Source organism: Calliphora vicina, chromosome 5 (genome assembly GCF_958450345.1).
Source record: "Calliphora vicina chromosome 5, idCalVici1.1, whole genome shotgun sequence".
NCBI classification, from domain to species: domain Eukaryota; kingdom Metazoa; phylum Arthropoda; class Insecta; order Diptera; family Calliphoridae; genus Calliphora; species Calliphora vicina.
The window spans coordinates 112311712-112338599 of record NC_088784.1 but is presented as its reverse complement, the minus strand read 5'-3'; the positions used below and the strand labels follow the sequence as shown (position 1 = coordinate 112338599).

Genomic DNA, 26888 nt, shown 5'->3' with positions numbered 1-26888 from the left:
TGTGATGCTAACGATGTACTTTAATAAAATGATGATAGAAATAATTGTTGTGCTGTTCATGATATTGCTTTTGACGTTGCTAGTAGTGTCAGTGCTGGCATAGTTGTTGCTGTTGCTGTTTTCATTATTGTCCATCCATCCATTCAACCAATCATTGAGATTACTTACTCATTGTTGTTGCTGTTGTTGTGCTACAAGTTCTATGCATTGCATACAGACATATGCATATACGTACATACATATGTACATTTGAATATTGCCGTATTAACTTGTTTAGCATATTTACAGGTGCTCATTTGACACTTCCTTGTCTGTTAAAGGACATTTTCATTATCACATTTACACGTTCCGTTATTTCATATTTAATATACATACATACATATGTACATACTACATACATATGAACATTAGCAAGACCCTATTTGTAAGGAGTTAAGTAACGATTAACCGATGTACTCATCTAATATAACAATTTTGTTGGACCAGATAGATGAATGATTTTAAACATTTTATTAAAATTGAAAATAGGGTAATTTTTCAAGGTTTTTATAATTTTTTTTTTATATTTCTCGCAAAGGAACTTTGAAATGGACTTTCAATGCTGTTTTGTTCATGTTACTTACAAAATATTGCTAACATCAGCACGGAAAGAAAATAGGTTTCTAAAAATTCAATTCTAATTGGAAGTATGGTTTATAATGAATTATTTATTTTAAATAATTAAGCGACATTTTCGCATACACCGTAATCGGCACCGAAAACGAAATTCCATATATTTGCACCGAAAAAAAAGTTCGTTTCAGAAATCGGCAACGAAAATTGGGAACGAAACGGCAACGATCAGTAACGAAAAACCTGTCATTTGAGGACGGAACGAAAACAACTTCAAGTAGGTTGTTTTCGGTGCTGTAGGAACGAAATTATTTTAATTATTTTTTTATTTCAAATTTAAAGAAATCAATATGAATAAAAAAAATAAATTTTCTTTATTGGAAGAGGAAAAAATAATAGATTTTGTCAAAAATAATGAAATTCTATTTAAAGTGCGACATCCAAAATTAAAAAAAATAATTTCGTTTCGGTTTTATGAAACTGAAACGAAAACAATTAAGAAACGAGAGGGTGCACAGTGGTATGAGAAAAAAAGATGTAAATAAATCTGTAACTTCTAAACCCTTAGTTCGATTTGAATGAAATTTCACATGCGCAAAGAGGAAGTGTTGTCGAGTTCAAGTTTTGAATTTGCACCTCATGGGCCCACCAAGTGCGGGGCCAGGGGATCCCGAAGTAGGACACCTAGGGTATGTTCAATTTTAAAAATATCTCGTAGCTATCAATTATCTCTTATAGCTTAGGAGATATTCGATTTTGAAAATTAAATTTTCAACATTTTTACCCAGCCTACTCCAATTTTTTGATGCCCGCGGTTCCAAATATTTCCCGATTTTCTCCATTTTTCTTTTATAGGACTAACAACAAATGTACATATGTATATATCAAATAAAGAAACTAATTTATTTGCCACGTAAAAAACATAAAGTAGACATGTTATATATCAATGGATAGGGGATTTTGTCTATTTTTCAAAAATATATGTATATAACTTTTGACAATTAAAAAATTCAAGGAATAATATGACAAAAATTGCTATTTATTTAGTTTTTGAAAAGACACACATTTTTCAATTGAAATTAAATTTGTATTTATGAATATTTTCTAAAAAAATTTTACTGTTATATAGATTTTGCCATTTAAAATAGAAAACTAAAAACAAATTTTGCAATTTGTAGTCAGGAATCCCGCGATGCGATTTGAGAATTTTTGCCATAAAGTTGAATTTTACATAAAATATAGCCGTTTTTTGAATGGACGTAGTCCCCTCGATATCAAAAATTACCAATTTTTTTTTTCATTTTAAATATTTGATGTAAGTTAGTTTTTCAAAAAGTATAAATTCATTATACATCCTCTTATAATTTTTTTAGATAACTTAAAAAGAATAAAAGTACTTTTTTCCCAAAAAAATAACGAAAAATCGCCTCTTTTAAATTTTTTAAATTCAAATGCATGCCACTTTGGACTCAGTCATGACCCCAGTTTAAACAATTCTTTCTTTATTTCTTATTTATACATTTGTTGTTAGTCCTATAAAAGAAAAATGGAGAAAATCGGGAAATATTTGGAAATATTTGGAACCGCGGGCATAAAAAAACTGGAGTAGGGTGGGTAAAAATGTTGAAAATTTAATTTTCAAATGCGAATATCTCCTAAGTTATAAGAGAAATTGATAGTTTGATAATTGATTCTATATATGTAATGGTTTTGAAATCGGAACACAGCCGAAAAAATAGGATCGTTTTAAAAATTTAAAATACGGTCAAAATTCAAAACTTAAACTCGACAACACTTCTTCTTTGCGCGTGTCAAATTTCATTCAAATCGGACTAATGGTTAAGAAGTTACCACTGTGCGGTGACGAACACCAACGCATTTCAGTTTCAGTTTTCGTCGGCGCCGATTACGGTGTATGCGGAAACCCAGCTTTATATGTAAAAATTTAAAAAAAAACCTCAAAAAATTACCTTTTTATGCTTTGATCCCAAATACTGAATCCAGTACAAACATTTTGAGAAACGGTATCTTAGAATGAATTAAACATTTATTTTAGTTGGGGACATTCAAAATTAAAACGGTCGACAATTTTGGGATGTCCCCGTTTGTATGATGGAAAAGCAATGTGAAAATAAAAGTTTAGTTTTATTTTGTAGAGGAGACCATTTCATAAAATTTTGGATCTATGGATAAAATGGTACTTTCTTATTTTTTTTTCATATTTCTCGTTAAGGAACTATGTATGTTATTGAAATATTAGTATCAAATGAAAGGTCTTTGAAATAGACTTTCAATACTGCTTCGGATTTGTTCGTGTTACTTTAAAATATAGCTAACATTAGCACGGGAAGAAAATGGGTTTCTAAAAATTCAATTCTAATTCGAACTAAGGTTTATAACGATTTAATTTTAACTACATACATAATTAATTGAAATAATTATATGTACATTGTACAAAATTTAAAAAAAAACTTTAAATTTTTGAAAAATATTATTTTTATCCTTTTATTTTAGTTGGGAACATTCACAACATCTTTTTGGGTGACCCTAATACGAGCATATGTATGCACGTATTTAGGTACATACATAGTTAAATTAGTTTGCTTCTGTAAATAATATTAATTTTATTTTACAAGTGATTGACCTGAATGTATCGTTTCATTAAACCCAACAATTTTTACAACATCTGTCTTCAATAAACATTAGACAATAAACAAAATAAGTCAACACATCATTTAGCCAAGTCTTAAATAATATACTACATATGTATGTATCGCCACCTGAAATGCAAAACGGACGCAACAACCAACAAATTCAAAATTCAGTTTTTAATGGATCAAGACACACGTCTTCACAAATTTTTAGCTTTCTATATATGAGCAATTCCACGACTGAAAAACAAAAACCCTTGAAACTTTTTTTCAAGATGATTTGAATAGAAGAAAATAATAAAATGTTACTATGTGAAAGTATTTAGATCATATTACAACATTTTAAACACAAAAATAATAGTTTAAACTGATTATATTTAATTTTTTAATGTTTTAGGTCTGTTTTAGGCTAAAATTGCGGCGAAAACTAGGCTCCTCCCAATTAGCTTGTAGTATGAAATCAATTTGACTCTTAATTGTTTTTTTGCTATTGTCAAATTGTTTATTGAAACCGAATATGCATACAGTGAATGTCACTTAAAATCGTACACCATCGTAGTCAAATTTTATTCATTAGTTTTAGAAAGATGATGTTTTGGAAATATTTTAAAATGCTATTATTATATTGTGTGTGCTATTACCTATCAGAAAATTGGGTATTATTTTAATTGCCCTTATCCACAAATAAAAAAATTGGGTAAGACTGTCAGTGCCCAGAATATCAACGCTTCATTTAAAATCGTAAAGGCACTAAAAAATAGCAAATGATACCCTACAAAGTATTAGGATTATTTAATATTAACATTTTTTTTAATTTTTAAAGTTTTAATTATAATTTAATATAATTTTACGAATTTAAGTGAAATATGAATTTTGTGATGTTCTTTAATTTTCATCAATATTTTTTTAACGAAATGAAGTTTTGTTAACTTTTTTGTTGAAATACATATTTTTTGTTCCAATTAATAAAATGACTTTTAATTTTTTATATATTCACCTATTATTGCCTGTATAATTTCATAATATTTAAAAAAAAAAATATGTTGTACGATTTTTAGTGACACTCACTGTACATATATTTTCTATTATTTATTATTTTTAGTTTTTGCATACATATGTATATTTACAGAATATATGTATGTATATTGTTTTATTATAAGAGAAAAATCTGTCACGTACGGTATGTCACGTACGATTCGATATTAAATTTAATTTATTATAAAATAATCCAAAGATTGTTTTTATTTAAATATGACGGATTGTAAAGGAAAAATATTTCGTTTAGTGTAAGAAATTAAAAGAAACCATAACGCCTCTCTTTATTTTTATTAATTTAACTTTAAATTTTATTATGTTTTTTGTCTCTCCTGTAAAATTTTAAAAAAGTGTTGATAGGCCCTTTTGCATTTTATGGTATGTAATAATAAATGACTCAATTGATAAATCAGTATATAAGGATAATGAAACATTTTGGAGAATGGTTGAAATAGAATTCAGTTGGTTTGTATTTATTTTTTGGGTTTCGAAAAAAAAATCAGTGACAGAAATCGATAGACCATAGAAAAAACTTGCTAATCCGAAATCTTAGATTACTAATCTTCTTTCACCTCTTAATATGATGTTCATTTAAAAATAAGCATTGAAACTTGCAATATTTTTTCATTACAGATTAAATCCAACATAAATTAGAGTCACTATACTTTGGATATTTCTATTGAATATATAAAATCATGATAATACTTCTAGGCTGAAAATTATATGGTGGCATTAGGAATTCTCGAATAGCAAATTTTTTTTCATAGAAACTCCAACCATATTGTTTTAAATTTTTATAAATAAATCTTTTTCAATTGGTTTTGTTAAAATAAATTGCAGTTTTTACCGTTCGTTTTGCTCTCGACACCAATGGGCAAATAATATTGTTACAGAAATTTTATATTTTAATAAAGTAAATATATGTACATTAGGGTGGCCCCGTTTGTATGAAGAAAAATTAAGGTATCGATGTTCCCGCCTAAAATGAAAATTTGATTCATTCTAAGACTACGTTTTGAAATTTTTTCGTCCTGGGATCAGTATTTGGCGAGCTGGATCAAAAGATTAAAAGGTCCTTTTTTGAGGTTTTTTACATTTTTTCCATTTTTCTTCAAAAGGAAGTGGTACAATTTGGTATTAGAAATTTAAAAAAAATTTTAATTTAAAAATTTTCGACAAAAGTTTAGTTTTTTTTTAATTTTTTCATAGAATTTATTCAAATAAATATGTATGTATATGAAATTTCTTGATCATAAACATCATGTAATTTCACCGAAATGGTTTTTCTTGTAAAATTCAGTCCAGTTGAATGTTTATTCAAATTTGTTTAAACCTAATTTCATCCCTATCTGACTATCTCTGTATACTCAATTCATAGTATACTATGTAATGGGCATCAAAATAACTCATATGATACCAAATTTACATATACTTCCTTTGGAAGAAATATGGAAAAAAGGTAAAAAACCTCAAAAAAGGACCTTTTTATCCCTTGATCCAGCTCGCCAAACATTGATCCCAGGACGAAAACATTTCAAAACGTTGTCTTAGAATAAATCAAATTTTCATTTTAGGCGGGAACATCCGCAACTTTAATTTTGGGGCCACCGTAATGTACATATAAATACATAGATATACGTATAATTTTGAATAATTCATATGATTCAGAAAAACGGTTAAAACTTATTTATAAAAACCCCCAGAGCGATAATGTAGCCCATAATTGTTTATGAGGTTTTGGTGGAGGTTTAAATCGGATTTCTATGAACTCAGAAATATTTATTAATAAAACCACAGAAAATTGCTTGTAGTATTGCTCTGCATCACATTATGTTTAAACATGTTTATGCGGTTTGAAAGAAATGTATTAATTTTAGCTTCTAATCATTTCGTTTCAGATAAATGTTTCATTATCAGCAACTAGAAGCACAACTACCAAAAAGAACCAATGTTAAATTTTGTATTTCCTAACGCACCAAACCCTACAAAGTATTAAGAGACCCAATCGGCTTCAATATATGGCTACATACATATATTACCTAGAAATATAAATAAATATTTTTTATTTAAATTTAGAAGCATAAGCAATAAGCCAATCTAGTAGCTTAAGATTAAAAGACTTAAACAAATTTAGGTGAGCAAATTCACTTTTCCAATGGCTAGTTAATAATTTCATTAATTTCCGTATTTTTTTTTTGTTTCCTTTAATCGTTTAGAATGTCTTGTACAGTATCAGAACTGCCGTCAGGATGTCGTTTGCGCGGCATGAGCTCATCGTCACAACAACAACAACAACACAATACAACCAACGCTGGCAGCGTTGGTGGCAATGGATCTGGTGGTGGTGGTGGCGGAGTTAGCAGTAGTGGAGGAAATGGTCGAAGTAGTGGGACTGTAGAGGTTACAAATACGGGAGGCATTCATATAGGAGGCATGTTAACTTCAACAAGTGCAATGGGAACAACGACAAATAGTGGTTTAACAGATGCAACAACCCCACTTCAACGTCAACAACAACAACAATCACAAAAGCCATGTTGTTTTTGTTGGTGTTGCTGCTGTTCGTGTTCGTGGGCTAAATGGTAAGTCTCTTTCATTTTTGGTTGACATATAGCACAGCCAGTTCAAAAGTGTCACAACTCAAAATTTTAATTTTTCAGAAATCGAAAATAAATATGTACAGTGGATACTTTTCCAAATATTCCATATGAAGTCCAAAATTTAAAATATTTTTTTAAAATAAATTTTTTTCTTTAGAATTTTATTTGTATAGTTTTATTTATATAAATTAACTGAAGAACACACAACATAATTAATTATATTCTGAAAAAAGGGAACAAAATTAAAAATATTCACTATTTCGCTACTGACAAAACAATGGAAACTTTTAAACTTCTGCAAGAAAGAAGTGTAAAACGAAAATAATATTTTAAAGAACGATGTAAAAAGCATCCTGTTTACAGTTATTTTATTTTTAAATTCTGGCAATTATTTACAATTTCTTTTTCTAAGTTTTTCGCATAATTGCTTTTTTCAAAGTTAACGAAAATGGCAAAAGTTAAGATTTGTGAAGACTTAAAAAATAAAATAATTAACGATTTTAAAGCTGGTTTAAAACAAAAAAGTATCTGTGACAAATATTCAATAAATAAATCAGCAGTTTCAAAAATTATAAAGAAATTTCGTGAGACCGGTTCTGTAAAAACTCAACATTTATGTGGAAGACCTCGTAAGACTACTCCTAGACAAGGTAATTTAATAGCGAGAGAGTTCAAGAAATTCCTAAAATTAGAAATAAGTACCCGAACAGTTAGTCGCAGGGCAAATCAGGCTGGTCTTGGTTGATTTCGTCCTGTGAAAAAACCACTCATTTCTAAAAAGAACCGTTATGCTCGTCTACAATTTGCCAGGGATCATTTAAACTGGTCGATACAGAAATGGAATACTGTCCTCTTTTCCGACGAATCCAAATACAATTTAAGAGGCAGTGATGGGAGAACATTTATAAGACGACTAAATGGAAAAAGATTAGATCCAAAGTACACAAATAAGACTGTAAAGTTTGGCAATATTATGGTATGGGGATGTTTTTCAGGGCAAGGTATGGGCCCAATTCATATTATAAAAGATACCATGACAGGTATGGGATGCAGAACCATATTAAACGATGTTATGTATCCATACGCTGAGGAAAATATGCCCCTAGTTTGGAGATTCCAACACGACAACGACCCGAAACACACCTCTAGGGTTGTAACCGAGTGGTTACAATCCAACGAGGTACGTGTTTTGAAGTGGCCTGCCCAATCGCCAGATCTCAATCCCATAGAAATCTATAGGAAATTGTAGATCGTAAAATAAGGACCCAAAATTACACCAGGAAGGAAGATTTATCGGAGGCGGTTATAAGGGAATGGCAAAATATTTCAAAGGAAACCCTTGACTCTTTAATTGGTTCAATGCAACCCAACAAAATATTGAGTTATTGCAAAGATTAGACCATATTTGTTAAAATAATACCTACGTTTCCATTGTTTTGTCAATGCCATAATAAAGAAATCTTTTAATTTTGTTTTCTCATTTTTAGAATTTATTTGGAAAAGTTTCCATTGTTTTGTTAACCATTGTATATACCAATTGAAATATTCCATTTTTTTTAGCCACAGTTAACAACAACAGAATACACTGATATCTTTTGTATAGATAAACAAGTGTTTTGTGCATAGCATAAGCCTAAAATTCATTTTTCGGATTTATATAACCCGACAAATTAATTTTGAGTTGTGTCACTTTTGAACTGGGTGTGCGATATAAATAAATATCCAATCTGTTACGAAAATAGATTTGCAGTAATGCGCAATCATATGCAGGAACGATTGCCAAGATTTTTATGAAAATGGTCTAGGTCTGAGTGTTTAAATATACATACATATGTATACGATTTATTTAAACTCTAGATTGTCAAGATATATTGAACTAAATATTGGAAGTTTAGTGCTTTAGAATTACCAGGAAGGTTTTCCATTACTGTCATAAATGATTTCAAAGCATTGAACTGGATTTCATTCGTTATTTCACAAAAGAGAGTCAACTCAAAATTTTTCAATTTTCACTTTTTGCAAGAAATCTTCTGAACTTTTATGCAGAACTTTGCCAATAAATTGAAAAGCTTAGAATGAGCAGACTTTGGTAAACAATTTTTTTAACTGGGTCACAATAGTCTGTAAAAATTAAAATGTACAAAATATTTATTATTTATCTCTTAAAATACTCAAAATGCTGGAATCTTAACATACATGTGTAAATCAAATTAAAATTGCATTTTTGTTGAAAACATGTGACTTTTTTCGGTTCCATATACATAAATCTGATTAACCTAATGTACATTCTGAATGTTTATGATGTTTTTGTTTGTATTTTTTTTATTTTTTTTCATTTAACTTCCGCTTGTTTATGTATTTGTTGTTGATGAATGCGACTATTGTTGTATTGATACGATTTGATTAGATTCGTTTTATAGATGGATGAGTTTTATTGACAAGATGTTGCTTTATACCTATTCATACGGAAAAATACATACATATGTATGTACTAGTATTAGACCTGCCCCTAACAAATTGATTGATGCGTAAACAAGATGGCACTTTTTCAGATTTCATCAAACATTAAGCTACATATTTAAATAATATTTTTAAACGCTTAAAAACGTATCTAGCTAACAAGGTATAAAATATTAATTTCGAAAATAGCAAAGTTATACGCAATGTTATATTAAGCAAAACCTACTAATTTACGAATATTTTACCCGCACGTTTGTGTAGAAAATAGTTGTTTACACAATGTTTTATATGCAAAAAAAAATGGGTAAACTATAGTAGTGTTCGCGTACTTGATAATTTGTAATAATTTGTACAAATTATCACTGGAAGTTACGGGATTCCGTTCGTTTACTTTTAAAAAACTTGTAAGGAGAGAGCAAGATAGTGTTAAAAGTGACAGTTCGTAGATAGAGAACATGATATTTTTTACTGGACAAAAAATATCAACATTAAAAAATATGTTTAAAACATATGGTTGCAAATATAAACAAAACTAAAATGTTGAAAATTAATTAATAGAAAAGAAAAGATGAAAAATAACACAAAACAAATGTTTTGAATTGATTTATAATAAAATACAACTTATTTTTACAAATTGTTGTTTGCGTACTTTTTTTGTAATTTTTCAGATTGAGAGTAATTTATTTTTACTCACTCAAATAAAGTTACTGGATAATTTTTACTGGAAAGTACGCGAACACACCTTATGTAAAAAATGTTTCAGTTGAATATATGACGTGGAAAAAGCTCATATATTGGCTACCTTGTTAGAAAGATAATATTTACCCAATTTTACAACTATGTATAATCGATTTCCGCCAGAGGTTTTAGTTCTCCGATTGACCTCAATTTTTGCAGCAGTTCGTTCGCAAATCTATTTCTCTAGGGCAGGTCTAATGTGTGTCTGTATGTAAATGAAATACAATACGATGCTCCATGAAACGGATTCAATAACAAATACATACATATTTCTTGATGTCGTATGTATAAATATGTTTGTATGTATAAGATTTTGTTTACACAATTACTCATACATATACAGTTTGGAATAAAACAATAGATTTACCAATAATTTGTTCAAATGCCTTAAGATGCCTTAAGACATTCAGCAAATGTTTCGTTCATTTTACATGACTTTTGTAAGATCAAATCACTATGTCAAGCATTATGTACAAGTACATAACAACGATAATGTACTGTGGTAATTTCATATACATACGTATAAAGTTTGTTTAATCAAATACCTATGTATGTATAGTATACACATTTGTTCAAATAAATGTAAAATATGTATGACATTTTCACAATAATTTTGAACATAAATATTTTTAATTATATCAATTTGTTGCCGCCTAATAAAACACACATCATTGTATGTATGTGTTTTATATTCCCACCCAGAAAACATTATTTGCCAACGTATCTTTAAACTTTAACAGAATGTGAACAAACTTGTCTAAATTTTCTTCTGACACTTGAGAGATTTTTGTTTCAGACTTTTCTCCATAGATAAAATGTTGTTATTTGATGAAAATGTTTAAAGTTTATGTTTTTATGTACACTTCTCTATAGAACTCTATAGAGTATAATAAATAAAAAATATGTATGTAATTTCAAACCAGAATTGTAATATGTACGTACGTAGTCTATTTTTACAAAAATAAAATCAGAATATTCTGAAAATTTTCTGATGTTTGTTCAGACTTCTATTAGAAATGTCGTATAAATATAGAATGTTTTTTAAAATTCCTTTAGAATTTCTCTAGGTATTTAGCTCAGAACTCGTACAGAATTCTTTTCGATAAATCTGAAAACATTTACGAATTTCCCCAGACAAAGACCGACATAGGATACGAAATCAGCCACTTGTTCAGACTGTCTGTAAGCATTCTGATCGAATTCGGAAAAAAATGTATAGTGGGTAGATAATGACCATCGCACACTTATGTGCTGTTTTTCAATAGCGAACGAGTGCTTAGAGTGGACGTTTTACATGTATGTATTTTGATTTTGTTACAATAACAAAACACATGTTAAATTTTTACTCAAAGTACTCGTTCGCCATAGAAAAACAGCACATTAGATATCGGTTTTTTTTAAGGAATTCCAAAATATGTAGAGATAAAAGATAAAAATGCGTGGTCTCATTTGTAAATATTCTCTCTCTCTCTCTCTTTTAGCTTTTTCTTTACACCAGCGCGCTACGCTGCAGCGTAGTCATACATAAAATATTTTTCTTACCAAATGTTCTATTAACCAAACTACCAAAACCTAGCAAATTTTAAATATTAGAGCAACTCTATCAAAGGTTTGAACGAATTATTTTTTAATTATGTATTCAAAATACGGTGCCAAAATGGCACATTGAGCTCTTAAACTTTTAAATATTTTCAATAATAACACTATGTGCTACGTCATAAATATACATATATACAATATAGCAATTCTGTTTTATTGGAGTCAGTAGAGTTTGAAAATACTGATACATAGTTTTTCTCGATCACTTCGTTTAGTACTTTTTATTATTAGAAATTTAGTGTAATAACGATAAGTGAGTTTCCAAAAACTCACTTTTTTTAACGTATTTTAATTTTCTTCACGATATAAGTTGTAAAAGATTGAAATCCTTTTTTTATTTAGTTTAATAAATTTGAAAAACATAAAAATATTAATGTTTTAATTTAACCAAGCATTAGTTTTTTAACATTTATTATCATTTTTAGCCCTTTCTAAAAGCCTTTTTAGCTATATACATTTTCTAGGTCTGGTCACACTGCCTATTATACATTGGGTTAAGCATATAAATTTAAATTACACATACTATATATAAATACACATAAAGTATCAACACTGGTAGTTATTATCATAGAGATAGAGCTGAAACACTCCTGTCAAACACCTAACTCATTTGTCAGAAACCTAAGTCTTGAGAATGTATTAGTAGAAAAAACTATGTGAAAACAAAAACAACACTCGTATGTGTGATTATTTTGAGTAATATTTTTGTTTGAGTTTTTTTCTAGTTTCCGCTCGTTGTATATTTTCTCTATGGTTATTATATTATTAAATAAATGCTATGCAAAGAATTACTCACACATCCGTGTATTCTTATGGAATTTATTTTGTTGTTTGAGGACCCTCCTCGCCTCATTAAGAAGCTTATAAACTTCATATAAAAAAGTGTTTTTTGTTCACAGCACTGCTTGCACCAAACTTGTTTATTAGGATAAGGCGGTTGACGATAATATGGTTTAAAAGCTTTTCTAAAAGCTTTTGAGTAAGTAACTCCTTAAAGTCAATGTTGCCAGCAGAAAGAGAATTGTAAATTACACATGGCTGAAACTTTTGGTTTACAATGAGATTCACATACTGGTTACATATAGTCAGTTACTAGCTACCTTACTGGTTACTTTATCAGCTACATAACTAGTTACTTCCGGACACTAAAATGACAATTGAATTCACTCTAGATTACATGAGATATTAGTATACTTAAGCAAAAAGAAAATAATCTGTATGAGAATTAGATCAACACAATTTGTATAAAACCAGTTTGTTCGAATTGCTCACAAAAAAACGCAATACAAAATAAACGTCTAAAGTGACTACACTCTGGACTACTTTGAGACACTTAATTGTCTTCACCTTAGCTAGATTACATGGGATGTATAAAGAAACCATTTGATTTCTCTCTGCACAACAAAGAACGTGTCAAATGACCCAAAATACATATATAAATGACAATTACTGTCTATAAGGGATACATTGACTACTTGCTTAACTGCTGGGTACCTATTATATATACATGAGCTGCACATACATATAAATTACCCCCTGGTTATACCTGATAAATTTTTATCATGATAAACTTCAAAATAGTTGTCTAAATAAAAAATTATCAGATATAGTCTCCATTTATTAGTATTATTTCTTCGCTATGATATAGACAGGGGGTTAAAGTTACACACAATATGTGTAATTACCAGGCCAAGGATTTCTATGCAAATGCATGTTTGTAGTCAGTAACTCAAAATCACTTTTGACAATTTATCTTTCCGAATCGAAGAATTTGCAACAAAATGGCATCGATTTGTTGTTGCATATTTTGTTATAAATGCATATTTTTCCATTTTATTATTTATTTTCGTTTACAGTCGGATCTTAAAGTATGATAGATTAATATTTTTGTCTCGGGAAGATCAATGTTTTGCTCTAAGGGCCATAGATCTCAAGTAACCCGTTCTAGTATTTATCCATCAGATCTTTCTTTGTTTCTGCCACCCTAATGTCTGGAAATTAATGTTTGCAAGAAATCATTAAACTTTTGCTAACGAAGTAATTCGATAATACCTGCAGAACAGTCTTCATTTACCGTCCGATGTAATGAAATCGTGTCTTTTTGTCAAAGATAATTCGACAAAATTTGGTACAATCTTTTCTATTGCTCCAAGGACGAAGTCTGTTGAATTTGGTTAGAATCGGTCCGTTATTTCTCCTAGCCCCCATATAATTGCCCTATCTGAAAATAGTGAAATTTATATTTTTTTTTTATTAATAAATATATTTCAAATAAAAAACTTGTTTTTATTGCATATTTTTGTCATTTTTAGTGCATATTTTCTGTCTTTATAGTGCATTTTATAAGCGCATATTTTTAATTTTTTAGTGCATGAAAATCCTTGCCTTGGTAATTAATTACACATGAAATGGCAAGACTCACTCATTTTATTAAATGGCAACACCGTGCATAAATAAATACATACATGGAAAACTTTCAGTCAAAACTTTTTCTCTCTTTTAATCATATGGTAAAAGACATTTACAAACTTACAAGTTTAGGTGGTAAACTTTTACAATAAAGCTTTTACAAATTCATTCATAAAAGTTACACGCTGTAACGTAAATGCGTGGAGGAAAAAAATTTAAATCTTGGTAAACAATTGTGCTAAAATTACTCCTATTTACGATATTTTTTTTTGTTGTAAGTGGTAGCAAAACATAGATTTTTCTGTTATACATATATGTATGTACCATTGTAGAATTAGCAAGGTACAATTAATAGAAAGTATGTTCTCAATTATACATTCCCTATAACGTCAAACAAAAGAAAATTAAAAAATATAAAAAAAAAATAATTGAATTTAAATTTTTATTACAAAAATCTACTAATAATTGAAGAAAAACTATATTTTTTTAATAAGTGTGTATAATTTCAGTTAAAACGTAACAAATTTAAAAAATATCGCGGTAACAAATTAAAAAAATTAAGTGATTAAATACATAGTTTGACGTTTTAGGGGTGAACATTGGAAACTCTCTCTAATAATTGTACCTGGTAAACTGATTGTACCATGTGTATGTACATATTGTTGTTGTCATTTAAATATTTTATTGACATTAACATACTATGTATGTATGTCATTCACACAAAATTTTTGTGCATTTCAAAGTCACAATTGTTAGCAAGTGTGGCTGTTTTTGTATACCGCTAATAAAATATAATAATAATAAAATAAGCTTTTGTTATTGTTGCTGCTGTTGCTATTGCTATTACCGCTGCTGCTACTGCTGTTTTGCAAATAAATTTGTATTTATATTCCACATACGCCTGGTTGAACCGATTTCATTTCAGTTGTATTTTATCGCTGTCGTGTACAAGTTGATCTCATCTTTTTACTGTTTTCGCATTTAAAATAGTTACAGTTTGTTTCATTTTACGTTTTGTGTTGTTTCCGTTTTCTTTAACGTTGTATTGGACAAACAAAAAAAAAAAAAAAAAAAAAAAACAAAAACACGTTTATTTATTGAATTTTGTGGTTATTTGTGTATGTGTGTTTGAGAGTTTGAATGTGTTTGGAATTTTTGAATTTCTACAAACAGTTTTTGATTGCTGTTGGCTTTGCTTCTTTGCATAAATATTTAATAAATGCAGATGTTGGTCAACAAATGTACGCCATGACATGTGTTCTTAAAAATGTATGAACATGCAATTATACTCAAAATAAATTTTTAATAAACAATATGAATAAAAATTAAACAGAAATTGTTCATAGGACAAAATCCATACATAAAGTACAATTAATATAAAAGTACTGAATAAATATCAAGTTTAAAGTTTTGAAAAAATATAAAAAATCGGAAATTTATGAAAATCAATTATTGCCACCATTACGCTATAATTAGATCTAAAGAAATCTAAACGAATATATTCCTGCATTTATGAATAATATGAAATTTATAAATACAATTAAAATTAACCACAATAGATTACGCATAAAATCTGAATACTAATAATAACTTGTATGCACGATTCATGCTTGGGAGTTCTTTATTAAAATAACCAACTAACATAAGTGGTAATTAGTTTATTAGCATTCAACTAAAAATAATTTTAGTTATTTGTTTGGCATTCAGCATTTTGTCTGTAATGAAAATTGTTTTAATGAAACTGTTTCCTTACTACCTACAATTATTTGAAAATTTCATTTCATTACTTATCAAAAATGATAATGATAATTTAACAAAATGCCACTAGCATTAAATCGTAGTTAAGTTTTTTGCATTAGCATTGTTCTCAGGCAATGCCAATTAAAAATGTCCATCAATGGTACGATTACAAATGTCTGATGTATGAATTTAATTTAATATATTGTACATACATATATACACATGTATTTGTTTGTATTTCATTTAAAAGTAATCAATTAACCTGTTACATGATTAATCATATTAATACTTATATTGTATTGTATAAGTTAGTGCTGATATTGAACACTTCCGCAGCAGACCTCATTGAATGCATATTTCTATACGTTTACATAAAACCTAACGATATTTGATATTTTTCAATTAATTTATTAGAGTTGCGTTGAAACAGAATGGTTTTCGTTTAAACAAATATTACAAATGACCTTAAGTTATACAGCGCTACAAGAACACGAAATAAAAGTGCTCAAGTGATAAACCTATTTTAAATTCATTCTTAGCAAAAGTTTAATATACTATTTTGTTAATTACACAAGCTGTAATATTCTTTATTTAATAAAACATAAATAATCGGAAATGAAGTTCAATAGAAATGGAAATCTTAATTCAGAATTAACAATTATTAGCATTTTATTATATATTAAAACATTTCCAACAAAACAAATTCTTTCTTTAGCTTCATTAAAAAGCTCTTATTTGAATAGAATTCAGCTTCATTCAATTAAATCATAATGGAATTGGTTCATAATAATACATAATCTTTCACTAGTTAAATATTTTTGAATTCAAATCTAATACAAATTTTTTCTTCATTCAATTTGTTTTTAATCATTTACAATACAAATTGAAACAAATAAAGAAAATGTCAATTATTCAATAAATTGTTTAAATCAATTTGTAATGGATTTAAATTAAATGAATATTTCAACAAAGAATTAATTCTCATAGGAATGAACTCAATACATTTAAAGTACTAAGGAACTAAAGGTAGGGTCACACATGGCAAATATTTGCTCAAAAAAGAGTAACCACTTTTTTAGCACAAATTTGTTTGACGTGTTTACTCTTACACGTGTTTTGTAAGATCAAACAGCATCAAATAAAACAAAACAAAATTTTTTGTTTTGAATCATACTAATTAAAATAAGTTTTTGAAATAAATAAATGAATTCAAATGTATTTTCATACGTCTTTTTCGTCAAATATTTGTCATGTGTGACCCTATCTTAAGCCTTTAATGGAACGGTTATGATATAAAATTTAATTTTGAACCTTTGAATAGAATAGTGTCGGTTTTAATTTTGCGGTTCTGATTTAGGACGTCTTCTAGAAAGGAAGAGACTTGCGTTCGGTCGAAGGAAGAGAAAGAAATTAATATAAATGAAATTTTTTTTTTTTTTAATTTTGCACCTTTTTCCAATAGTTTTGGTTGTATTTTAGTTTTAATTTCAGAGCGATTTTCGATTGGGTAGTTTTGAGAGGCTGCTCTTCAGTCGTTCACAGTTTAAAATCTTCATATTTTTATATCCGTCACCATGAGTGTTAAAAATATACATAATGGTACACATACAATTTTCCAACGGTAGCAGATATCTGACTGACAAATCTAATAGCAATGTATCAGATAAACTTTCAAGAATTTTAGTATCACAAATCAGCAAAATCGGTTTACAAATGACTGAGATATGATAAGAAAAACCATGAAAATGCTTATTTTTGTATATAAATAAGGAAATGTAAAAAAAAAAATGTTTCTTACTTAAATTTTCCCATATCAGATTTGTAGCACTCAACGGTTTTGTTTCCAATATATTAGCAATAAACATGGTATCCCGAATAAGACAAAAAATAAAACTTGTTTTTGAATGCCTCTAGAAAAATGAAGAAGCAGCGAATTGGAACATAACTTATTAAATATTTTTATTTTTTTTTATCTTAAAATTCTATCAATTGAGAGTTGTCTTATTGAAATGTTTGCATTGATTTTTGTTTTACTTTTAAACTTAAGTATGATTTGTCAAGCGACATATGTATGTTTCCGTTATGATTGTAATACCGATTTGTCAAAAAAAACTTCGTATATATTCGTTTTGGACTACTATATGTACACAGAGAAAACAGATTTGTGATAGCAACCGAATTTGTTGCCAATCGAATGATTCGGTTGCACACATAGATTTTTTCAGTTCTAACAACAGAAAGTCAGTTTTTAAAAAGGAAGAATTTCAGCTGAGGCAACCAAACTTTAGTTACCCCTTACAAAATATTAAAGTCACAACTGTAAAATTCGGTCACTAAGATAGAATCATTCGATTGGCAACAAATTCGGTTGCTATCACGAATCTGTTTTCTCTGTATAATAATAAAACACATAAAACAATTTGTGTACAATTATTGTTTTCCAATGGATATGTGTATAAAAAAAAAAACATAAAAAATCTGAAATAAGATACGCTTATGATCGCGAACGAGACTCACTTTGAATATAAAAATAAAGTTTTTTTTCGTGAGCCAGTCTAACATACAATACATATAATCATTAATTATTACCATCATTTTATTTCTTAAGATGTTTCAAACAGTTTCGTTTTTTTTATAATATTTTGTCAAGGTTTATTGTCATTTTTTGCCTTTAAAAAGTTACAACTTTAAGAACATAATTTACATACATTCGATAATAATAATAATAATAAAAAAAAACTAAAGAAAAAGCTTCCTTAATAGTTTTTATCAAGAAAATACAGACGTGCACACTCTATACACATGCTATTTATAATCACTTACAATTAACATACCTACATACAAACATGCTATTGCGGCGACATCGCCATTATGAAACTTATTTGGAGACACTAAAATTGTACAAAAGAAACAAACAAGTTTTGTACTCTTTTTAATTTTAGTTGATTTTTTCCCTCCATTTTATGGGGGAGGGGGTTTTGTAACTGTCATATACATTGTATGTTTGTATGTATAAATGGCATGTCCTTGCACAAATTTGGCCCATAACTACTTTCAATATTACCGATAAATTATGTCGGAATTAAAAAAAAATAAAAAAAAATAGAAAAAAATACGACAGTGAAAAGAAACGTGTCGTCGTCAGTAGTACATACAGACATATTTATAGTTCAAGCAAAAAGGGTCACAAAAACGAAACCCAACAAAAAATATATAAAAAATAAAGAAATGAGTCAAAGGGACTCCATAAAACGCATACATATACATACATACATATGTATGTATAATTTTTATGAATACAAAAACAACAATTGCCGTTGCGTGGTTGTTGTAAGTAACTATTTAGTGGGCTGCAGCGACAAAAATGTAAAATAGCACAAGGCTGCAGCTTAAAGAAAAGCGTGTTTTCAGGTCTACTTGTACTTGTGTAGAGGTGGCTCATATTAATAATTACGGAACATTTCTCTGTTTTTGAGGCTTCATCAAACATAATTACCAGAATTTGTACGTTGTTGTTGTAGTTTGTGTTTTTTCTAATTTTTTGTTTCTCCTTTAATATACTTTGCATGTAGAACCATAAAATATCCTTTTGGCTGTTTGGCCTCAGAGTCCCTAAGCACTCATTTGCCTCATGCCACAACGCTCAATCACACACACACACTCATGTACATATGTAGGTATGTATGTATACATATATTTACATTAAGGTGTGTGTAGGTTGTTGTACATGAATTTGTGAGTATTTTTTGTTTCCACTTTTCATTACATCTGACAAAGAAAGAAAATTTATTGTGTAAACAGTTGTGCTTTAAATAACAGCACTGCTTTTTCGAGTTTAAATTATAATAAAAACAGTCGAATTAAGAAAGCTGAATACCGAAATATGTACTACCAACACGTACTGTAACCATTTTAAATATTTTTCAAGTTTTTTTTTACAATATTATGGTCGTATATATACTATATGTAATTATATGATTGCGGCAACCAGAATATGTTAAAATTACCATTCACATGATTGTAGCAATCACATATGAGGGGCTTAGAGCACAAGGGATTCAAGTGACTAATGTTTAATAATGAGCAAAATGAGACTAAATGTAATTTACAAAAAAAATGTTAGCTGCTATCTGGAATATTGCCTTTTAATTAATAGAGATCCTGAGATATATATTAATCTAACACGATAAAAAATACAATATTTTACATATACAAATACCCAAAAATTACCTTTAAAGTGAGGAAAGTCGCACTTATACCCCTTGTGCTTTAATTTTTTTCAAAGTTCTGAATTGCCTAATAAGAAAACTTCATAGACTTAATTTTTTTTATTAACATTTTATTAAGAAAAGCTTTTATGGTTCTTTGTTATATTTTTTTAGTCGTCATAATCAGATTCCAAGACATCACCGGGGTCATCCTCACCTTGACTTTCGATTCTTTCCGGAATTTATTCCATTCTATCGTGAGGAAGTGCTTTAAACCATTCATGGTAAAGCAGATCCTGTAGGTTCTTGAATTTCTAGAATATTATTGTTTTGACGCTGTTTTTTGGAGGAAGTTGGGTAGTAACTACACGACTCGGTCAACATTTCGAGCTTTCAGATTTAGTTTGGTGAAGTTTTCTTGCACATCCATAAGATCATCTTTGTATAATATGATCAGATTCAGAAAATTCGTCAATATTATTTTCAGATTCACTTATTTTTAATGATTTTACGTACCATAAATAATAAAAAATCAACAATTTTTCCATTATTCCATTATTTTATGTTACTTTTCCTTTTTTGGAAAATAATCCACAAAGGTATTTGAAACAGGTGTTTTGAAAACAAGTGATGGAATTAATTGCTAGATTTTAGCTGATCACTCATCTGAATTCACTAAATCAGTCCATGTGAAAAATGAATTTTAATAATTGCTTAGAGCACAAGGGGTTTAAATGCTCATGTACCCCTTGTGCTCCAACCGAAACAGGTATTTTAATGACAAGTGCTAGAATTGGTCGACATATCTCGCTAACGGATGAGAATCCCACATTCAACTATTGTGCTATGAACTTCTCTGAACTACACCTACTAACTCCATATGTTAACTAAATTTGAGAAAAAAAGGCAAAAAGCCCCTCATATATGATTGTAGTAATTTAGTATATGTTTGTGGCAATCATTTGATTGTAGCATTCACTTGATTGTAGTTAGCAGATATATGATTTAATTGGGTGTATGACTTAATAATGTGGGATTTACAATAGATGGAGTTTCCTTTAAACTCGGTTTTTGTTTTTAATAACATATACATATGTACATTAGGCCAGGTCGATTTGTATGGACGATCAAAAAGTAAAAAATCATATAGCAGAAACGCAATCGAAATACGGAAAATTCTAAAAAAGTTTCCTCAAGAAACCATAGGTCTAAAATCAAATCCTATCCAATAAAAAAACTATTAAAAAAAATATATAAATATTGAAATATCATTGGATAAAAGACGAAATGCGCAAGATAGGATTTGATTTTATACATATGGTTTCTTGGGGAAACTTTCTTAGAATTTTCCGTAGATTGCGTCTCTGCTATACGATAATACCAACCCTAATATTCATATTTAAGGATACAAATCTGTAATTTATTCTCACATAGTTATTGAATATTATAATGTAAATAACAAAGTTTTTTTGCTTCGATAATGTCGAATTTTGTGCCAAGAAAGCGTCATATGCGGAACCGAACTTAAGGTGAATATATTCCATCGGTTTCAATGTGCGAGTGATGGTTTGTTCGGTTCAGAAGTGGTGATTTTGACACGAAAGACAAAGATCGCCCGGGCTAGGTTTGAAGGCCAAGAATTGAAGGCAAAATCTTTGGGAGCTACTCAAGCCGCATTTTCAAAACGTTTACGAGCAGCAGGCTTTATACAAAAGCAGGGAAATTGAAGCAGAGGGACCTTGAAAAACGTGTCCGAAATGATGCTTGAAAGCTATAAAAGAAAATGATTTTTGCTCCCAATCATTACTTGCGATAAAAAATTTAAAATCGTAAGATATCGATTCGGCCAACCGAATCAGTATTTGAATTGTCAGTATTTGGTAGGAGCAAACGCGTCCTATCTATTATGAGCTGCTGAAATCTGACCTGATCATCAATGGTAACCTGTGCCGAATGAAACAGATTCTAAGGCACTAAGCCACATGTTGCAATACCTATTAAAAAGTATTTAGAATGAAGTGGTTGGGAAGTTTTGCCTCACCCGCTTTAGACCGAGCCCCGTCCGATTACTATTTATTTCGATAGACGCAGAACGTTCTCCCTGGGATACGCCTCACATTGGAACAGGGTATCCGATATTGGCTTGATTACAAGGGGACACTTAGTGACAATTGACTCATCAACAGATTATTTCCGTGAAGTCACATAAAAGTTTAATGTGACTTCACTCAAGATTACTTACTTGCAAATACTAAAGTGACAACTTAAAATTTCTTAGAGCAACTTTATAAAACTCATTTATGTATTGGTTTGTCAGCTGATCTACTTTCATTTCGCATTGTAATAATTGAGGCTAAAGGGTTACTTTCTCATTGTGGCCTGATTTAAAATGTTGAACAATTTAAACACATACATCCGATATTTTAGTCCCAACTGTGGGCCTATAATTAATATGCGATTCATTTATTTGTTTGTATAAGGATTATTATGAGATTATTTCATTTTCTTTAGGAGTATGTGCTTAAATTTTCTATTATTTGGTTACGTTGTGTTTGTAATTGCTGTACTAGTTTCTAGTTTCAATTGAAATTGTAATGAATATTTAATTAAAATGTACCTCTACAAAAATAAGTGCAAGAAAAAAGATGAATACACAAGATTTCTTCTTTTAAACTTGGTATCCATCCATGAAAATGACATGCCGTAATTAACATTTAGTCATCTGAATTTTGTCTATTTTTCATGTTGTTTTAGATGTTGTAGTTTGTAAATACAAAATGTAAAAGTGCAATATTCGGCTATAACGATTCTTATGTACTCTTCATAATATTTGTGATTTTGAAAAACTTTTTTGGAAATTGTTTTTTTTTATTTTTTTTATTTTTGTAGTGTGTGAGTAATTGTGCAGTTAATAGCATAATAAAATTTATAATTTTCTTTTTATTATGCATTCCATTGAAATCTTCCTGAACGTCTAACGTATTGCAGTTTTCTCATAATAATTTATTCATTTGTGTAATTTCGATTAGTTTGTAGCAAAATACATTGATCAATCCCCATTAACTGACAAAGATTCACCATTCTCTTCCGCTCTCTGCTCAATTATTGTATGTTTTGACAAAGTCAAAACTAGAGTATCCAAAACCGAAACCTAAAACCGGCAAACCGGTTTTTCATCTTTGTAAACTCTACCGGTTTTGGTTTTTTTAACTTTTTGGATTTTTTGAAAAACCGGTTTTTGTAAGACGGTTAACCAGTTTTAATGAAATATTCATCTTTTCTAAAGCTCAATCAAACATATTTATGAAAAACTTTGATACCATTTTTAAAAATATTGATTAATTTTATAGAAAATTATAGCATTTGACAATATTTAGTAAAATATATAAAATAATTGCATAAATTTAGGCTTTAAAAAGTCAAAAATACTAAATAAAAATTTAATTTAAACCGGTTAACCGGTTTTTTTGAAGACAAAACCCGAAACCGTTTAACCGGTTTTTAAAAGACAATAATCAAAATCGGTTTTTTCAAAAACACACTTTTACGGTTAAACCGGTTTTTCAAATTTGCCGGTTTTTTGGACACTCTAGTCAAAACCAAAATCTCGCTGCTGTTACATTTTCCAAACAAAAAATAAAATTGAACATCAGAACGAAAAAACACAAAAATATTCAAGAATCTCAAAAATGTGTATTTTTTTCACATGATTCAAAAAACAAATAAATTTTCGTCTATTTAACAAAAACTCGTAAAAAAAAGTAATAAATAAAAATGCCCAAACTCTGGAGAAATATTTTCTATCTCTGAAAGATGTAGTGGAAGCTAAATTAACAACAACAACAGCATCAACAAACTAGTAGACGAATGAAAATCCAAAAAGTGTTTGTTACTCGTATGTATGTACGTACGAACGTATATGAGAACAAACAACACCTCATAAATTCCAAAATTAGATTTTGACAGTACAATTTAAGCACTCGATAATCACACATACAAAATAATTTAAAGACGCGATATTTAAGAACCGATAAAAAGGAACGCACACACAAGGGCGCGCATACACAAATAATTTGCCATAATTAAAAATTGAATTAAAACAAATAAACAACAAAACAAAAGGAATTAATATGAAAACAACAACAATGATTAACTAATAAATACCAAAATCATACAGACATACAAACATACATACTACCGTGTAAATAGTATGAACGAGTATCGATTGAACATACATGTAAATGTAAATGTATATTGTATCTGTGTGTGTGAAATATTTAAAACATAAATAGAATAATACAACACAACACAACCAAAATAATAATAATAATAAATGTTTTACCACAATTTGCCAATCGGACCATTTGAAGACATTAATTATTAAAACTCTTCGAAAAAGTAACGGAAAACTATGGCAGAACGTTGGAAAAGTGTTGTGTCCAAATTAAAGCACAGGTACGTACGTACATATGTACATTTGCAACAGTGTGAGTGTTTTTGCATTTCCGTATTCACTTATTTAGTACGAAAACAGTTTATAATCCTTCCTTCCTGACCAACCTAAATACATACAAAACATTTACATATTCGTAGCTAAAGGTTAAAAGTTCATATTTAATTTAATTAAATATTTTTTTATATTAAATATGTACAACCACAATTATTCAGTCATATTTTCTGTAGTCATAAATCTACTACTACTAAATATTCACTTCTGGAAGCCAGGAATCATGACTTTTTCCGGGGAAAAAATTTGATTATTTCCAACCTCACTCTCTTATTATATTTTTTATGTTTTTAATTCTCTGTTTTTTTCGAGTTTTCCTAAATGTTTTCCTCACCTCAATAAAAAAAAAACATTTGCGCTTGTTTGTATGTATATTAATGTACACATACTATATATGTATGTGTTTGTAATTATTAGGCTGGCACTTATTTTACACTTTTTGGATTTACAATGATCCCAAGGTCTAAATCTAACTTTTGGGCAAATGAATATGGAAAAATGTAAATGCGTTTAAAAAACAAACTATTTTAATTACAATTTTTATTTAAGGGAATTTAATCATCAATTTGAATTTAATGGTCTGTAACGGTTGCTTGCAGCATTCAATGTTTATAAACATTTCCACCAATAGAACCTGTTATTAACATTGTTTATAAGTAGATTATTCATGAGGCTTCTATAAGATGGCGCTGTGAATATAAATAGTAACAGCGGGTTATGAGAGAGTCAGTATATCGTAGACGCAGTTGCATCAAGTAAATTATAAATTGTGTTTTTAAAGTGCAAGTAAAAAAGAGTGACTATTTAAATTGTTGTGTAAATTTAGTACTGATCGTTTTTATTTGCAATTAAAAGAATATGATTTATTTAAAGGAAATAAACCACTGTTTTTAAGAAATAAAAACGTAACAGTATTATCACGCCTCTAATCAAATAGTATTAAAAACCTTACCTAAAAAATATTAGAGCAACATAAACTTATTAATAAATTATTCATTTCTTTTCCAATGGTTTATTAACAGTAAATGTTAACGTTAATAATAAATATAATGTATAATGTACATATTTCCAAACTAAAAAGGGAAGGTTTACCATCGACAAAATTTACATTCGTCAACCAAAAAAAATTTAAAAACCATCGATACGAAGGGAATACAGAAATTACGGCATAATATCGAAAGGTAAATCTATGTGGAGTCAATATTTATATACACTTCACCATGAGTGGCAAGGACAGGCACGGAACCAGAGGGGTGAAACAGGGATCCCGCCCCCCAAAACCGAAAAGTTTACATATTAAAAGGAAAAAAAAACAAAATGTAAAACAAATTTTAATTTTCCCCCAAAATGGTTGACCTGGGCAAGGGTATATATAAGTTCCGTTTGTAATTTCTACATTTTTCATTTGCGAACCCACAAAGTATATTTATTCTGGATCGATATAGCCATGTTCGTGTGTCCGTCTGTATTTTGAAATGAACTTTCCGTAGCCCCCAAATAACTTATATACATGATTCATACATCAATATATCTATCCGCTATAGACCCGGTTCGACCCAAAAATGGCTGATATAAGGAAAAAACCAGGACAAAGTCCTTTGGAACAACGTATATAACGTTGGACCTAAAATGGGTCAAAATCAGAAAAATAAGTTAACCGGAATTTTTTCACCAATAAATTTAAAAATTAAAAAAATTTAAATTTTGAAAAAAATTTCTTTACCTAATTTAAAATATAATTTGGTGAAGGGTATATAAGATTCGGCACAGCCCAATAATTACCAGTTATTGTTAATTTAGCTTAATTCTGTATCCATATAAACATTTTTATTTTTATTAAAAAATAAATACAAAAATTAATTCTATGTTTACATATTTTTATTTTATTTGGTCAAATTTTACAAATTTTATTTAAAATTGCGATATTTTCAATATTTTGCAAAAAAAATAAAATATAAACATTTTCTGACATCATTAATCCATTGTTGTTTACGACCAAAAAATCATAAAATTTCATTCTCAATTTAAATTCTAAATTTTCAAATTTTTTTAAACGAAATTTTTTTTAAATTCTAATACATGCTAAATAAGTACTAAAAATTAAAATTTTAACGGTTGTACCTATTATAGCCCGATTTGAATTTTTAAAATTATTTATTTATTAAAGATATTGTAATTTAAAATTTTTAACCTTTTAAGGGCCACCCTAATGTATGTTATTGTTTTCGCAAGCGATGCCCCAAGTAAACATAAACAATTTCTTCAGTGAATTTTAAAGCAGCCATTAATTTATCAAAAAAAAAAATAAAATACTTATGAAAACATGCAA

The 26888-nt window shown here is 28.7% G+C and overlaps 1 protein-coding gene across 2 annotated transcripts in view; it reads left to right on the top strand.

Annotated features, from left to right (window-relative positions):
• Dhit (Double hit) overlaps window positions 1-26888 on the top strand; it is a 49008-nt gene that overhangs the window by 15314 nt on the left and 6806 nt on the right. For both annotated transcript variants that reach the window (XM_065511861.1, XM_065511862.1), the window contains 2 exons: window positions 6197-6432; window positions 6515-6880. In XM_065511861.1, the coding sequence (XP_065367933.1) occupies window positions 6516-6880 (365 nt within the window). In that variant the 5' untranslated portion in view covers window positions 6197-6432; window position 6515. The remainder of the gene's footprint in view (window positions 1-6196; window positions 6433-6514; window positions 6881-26888) is intronic.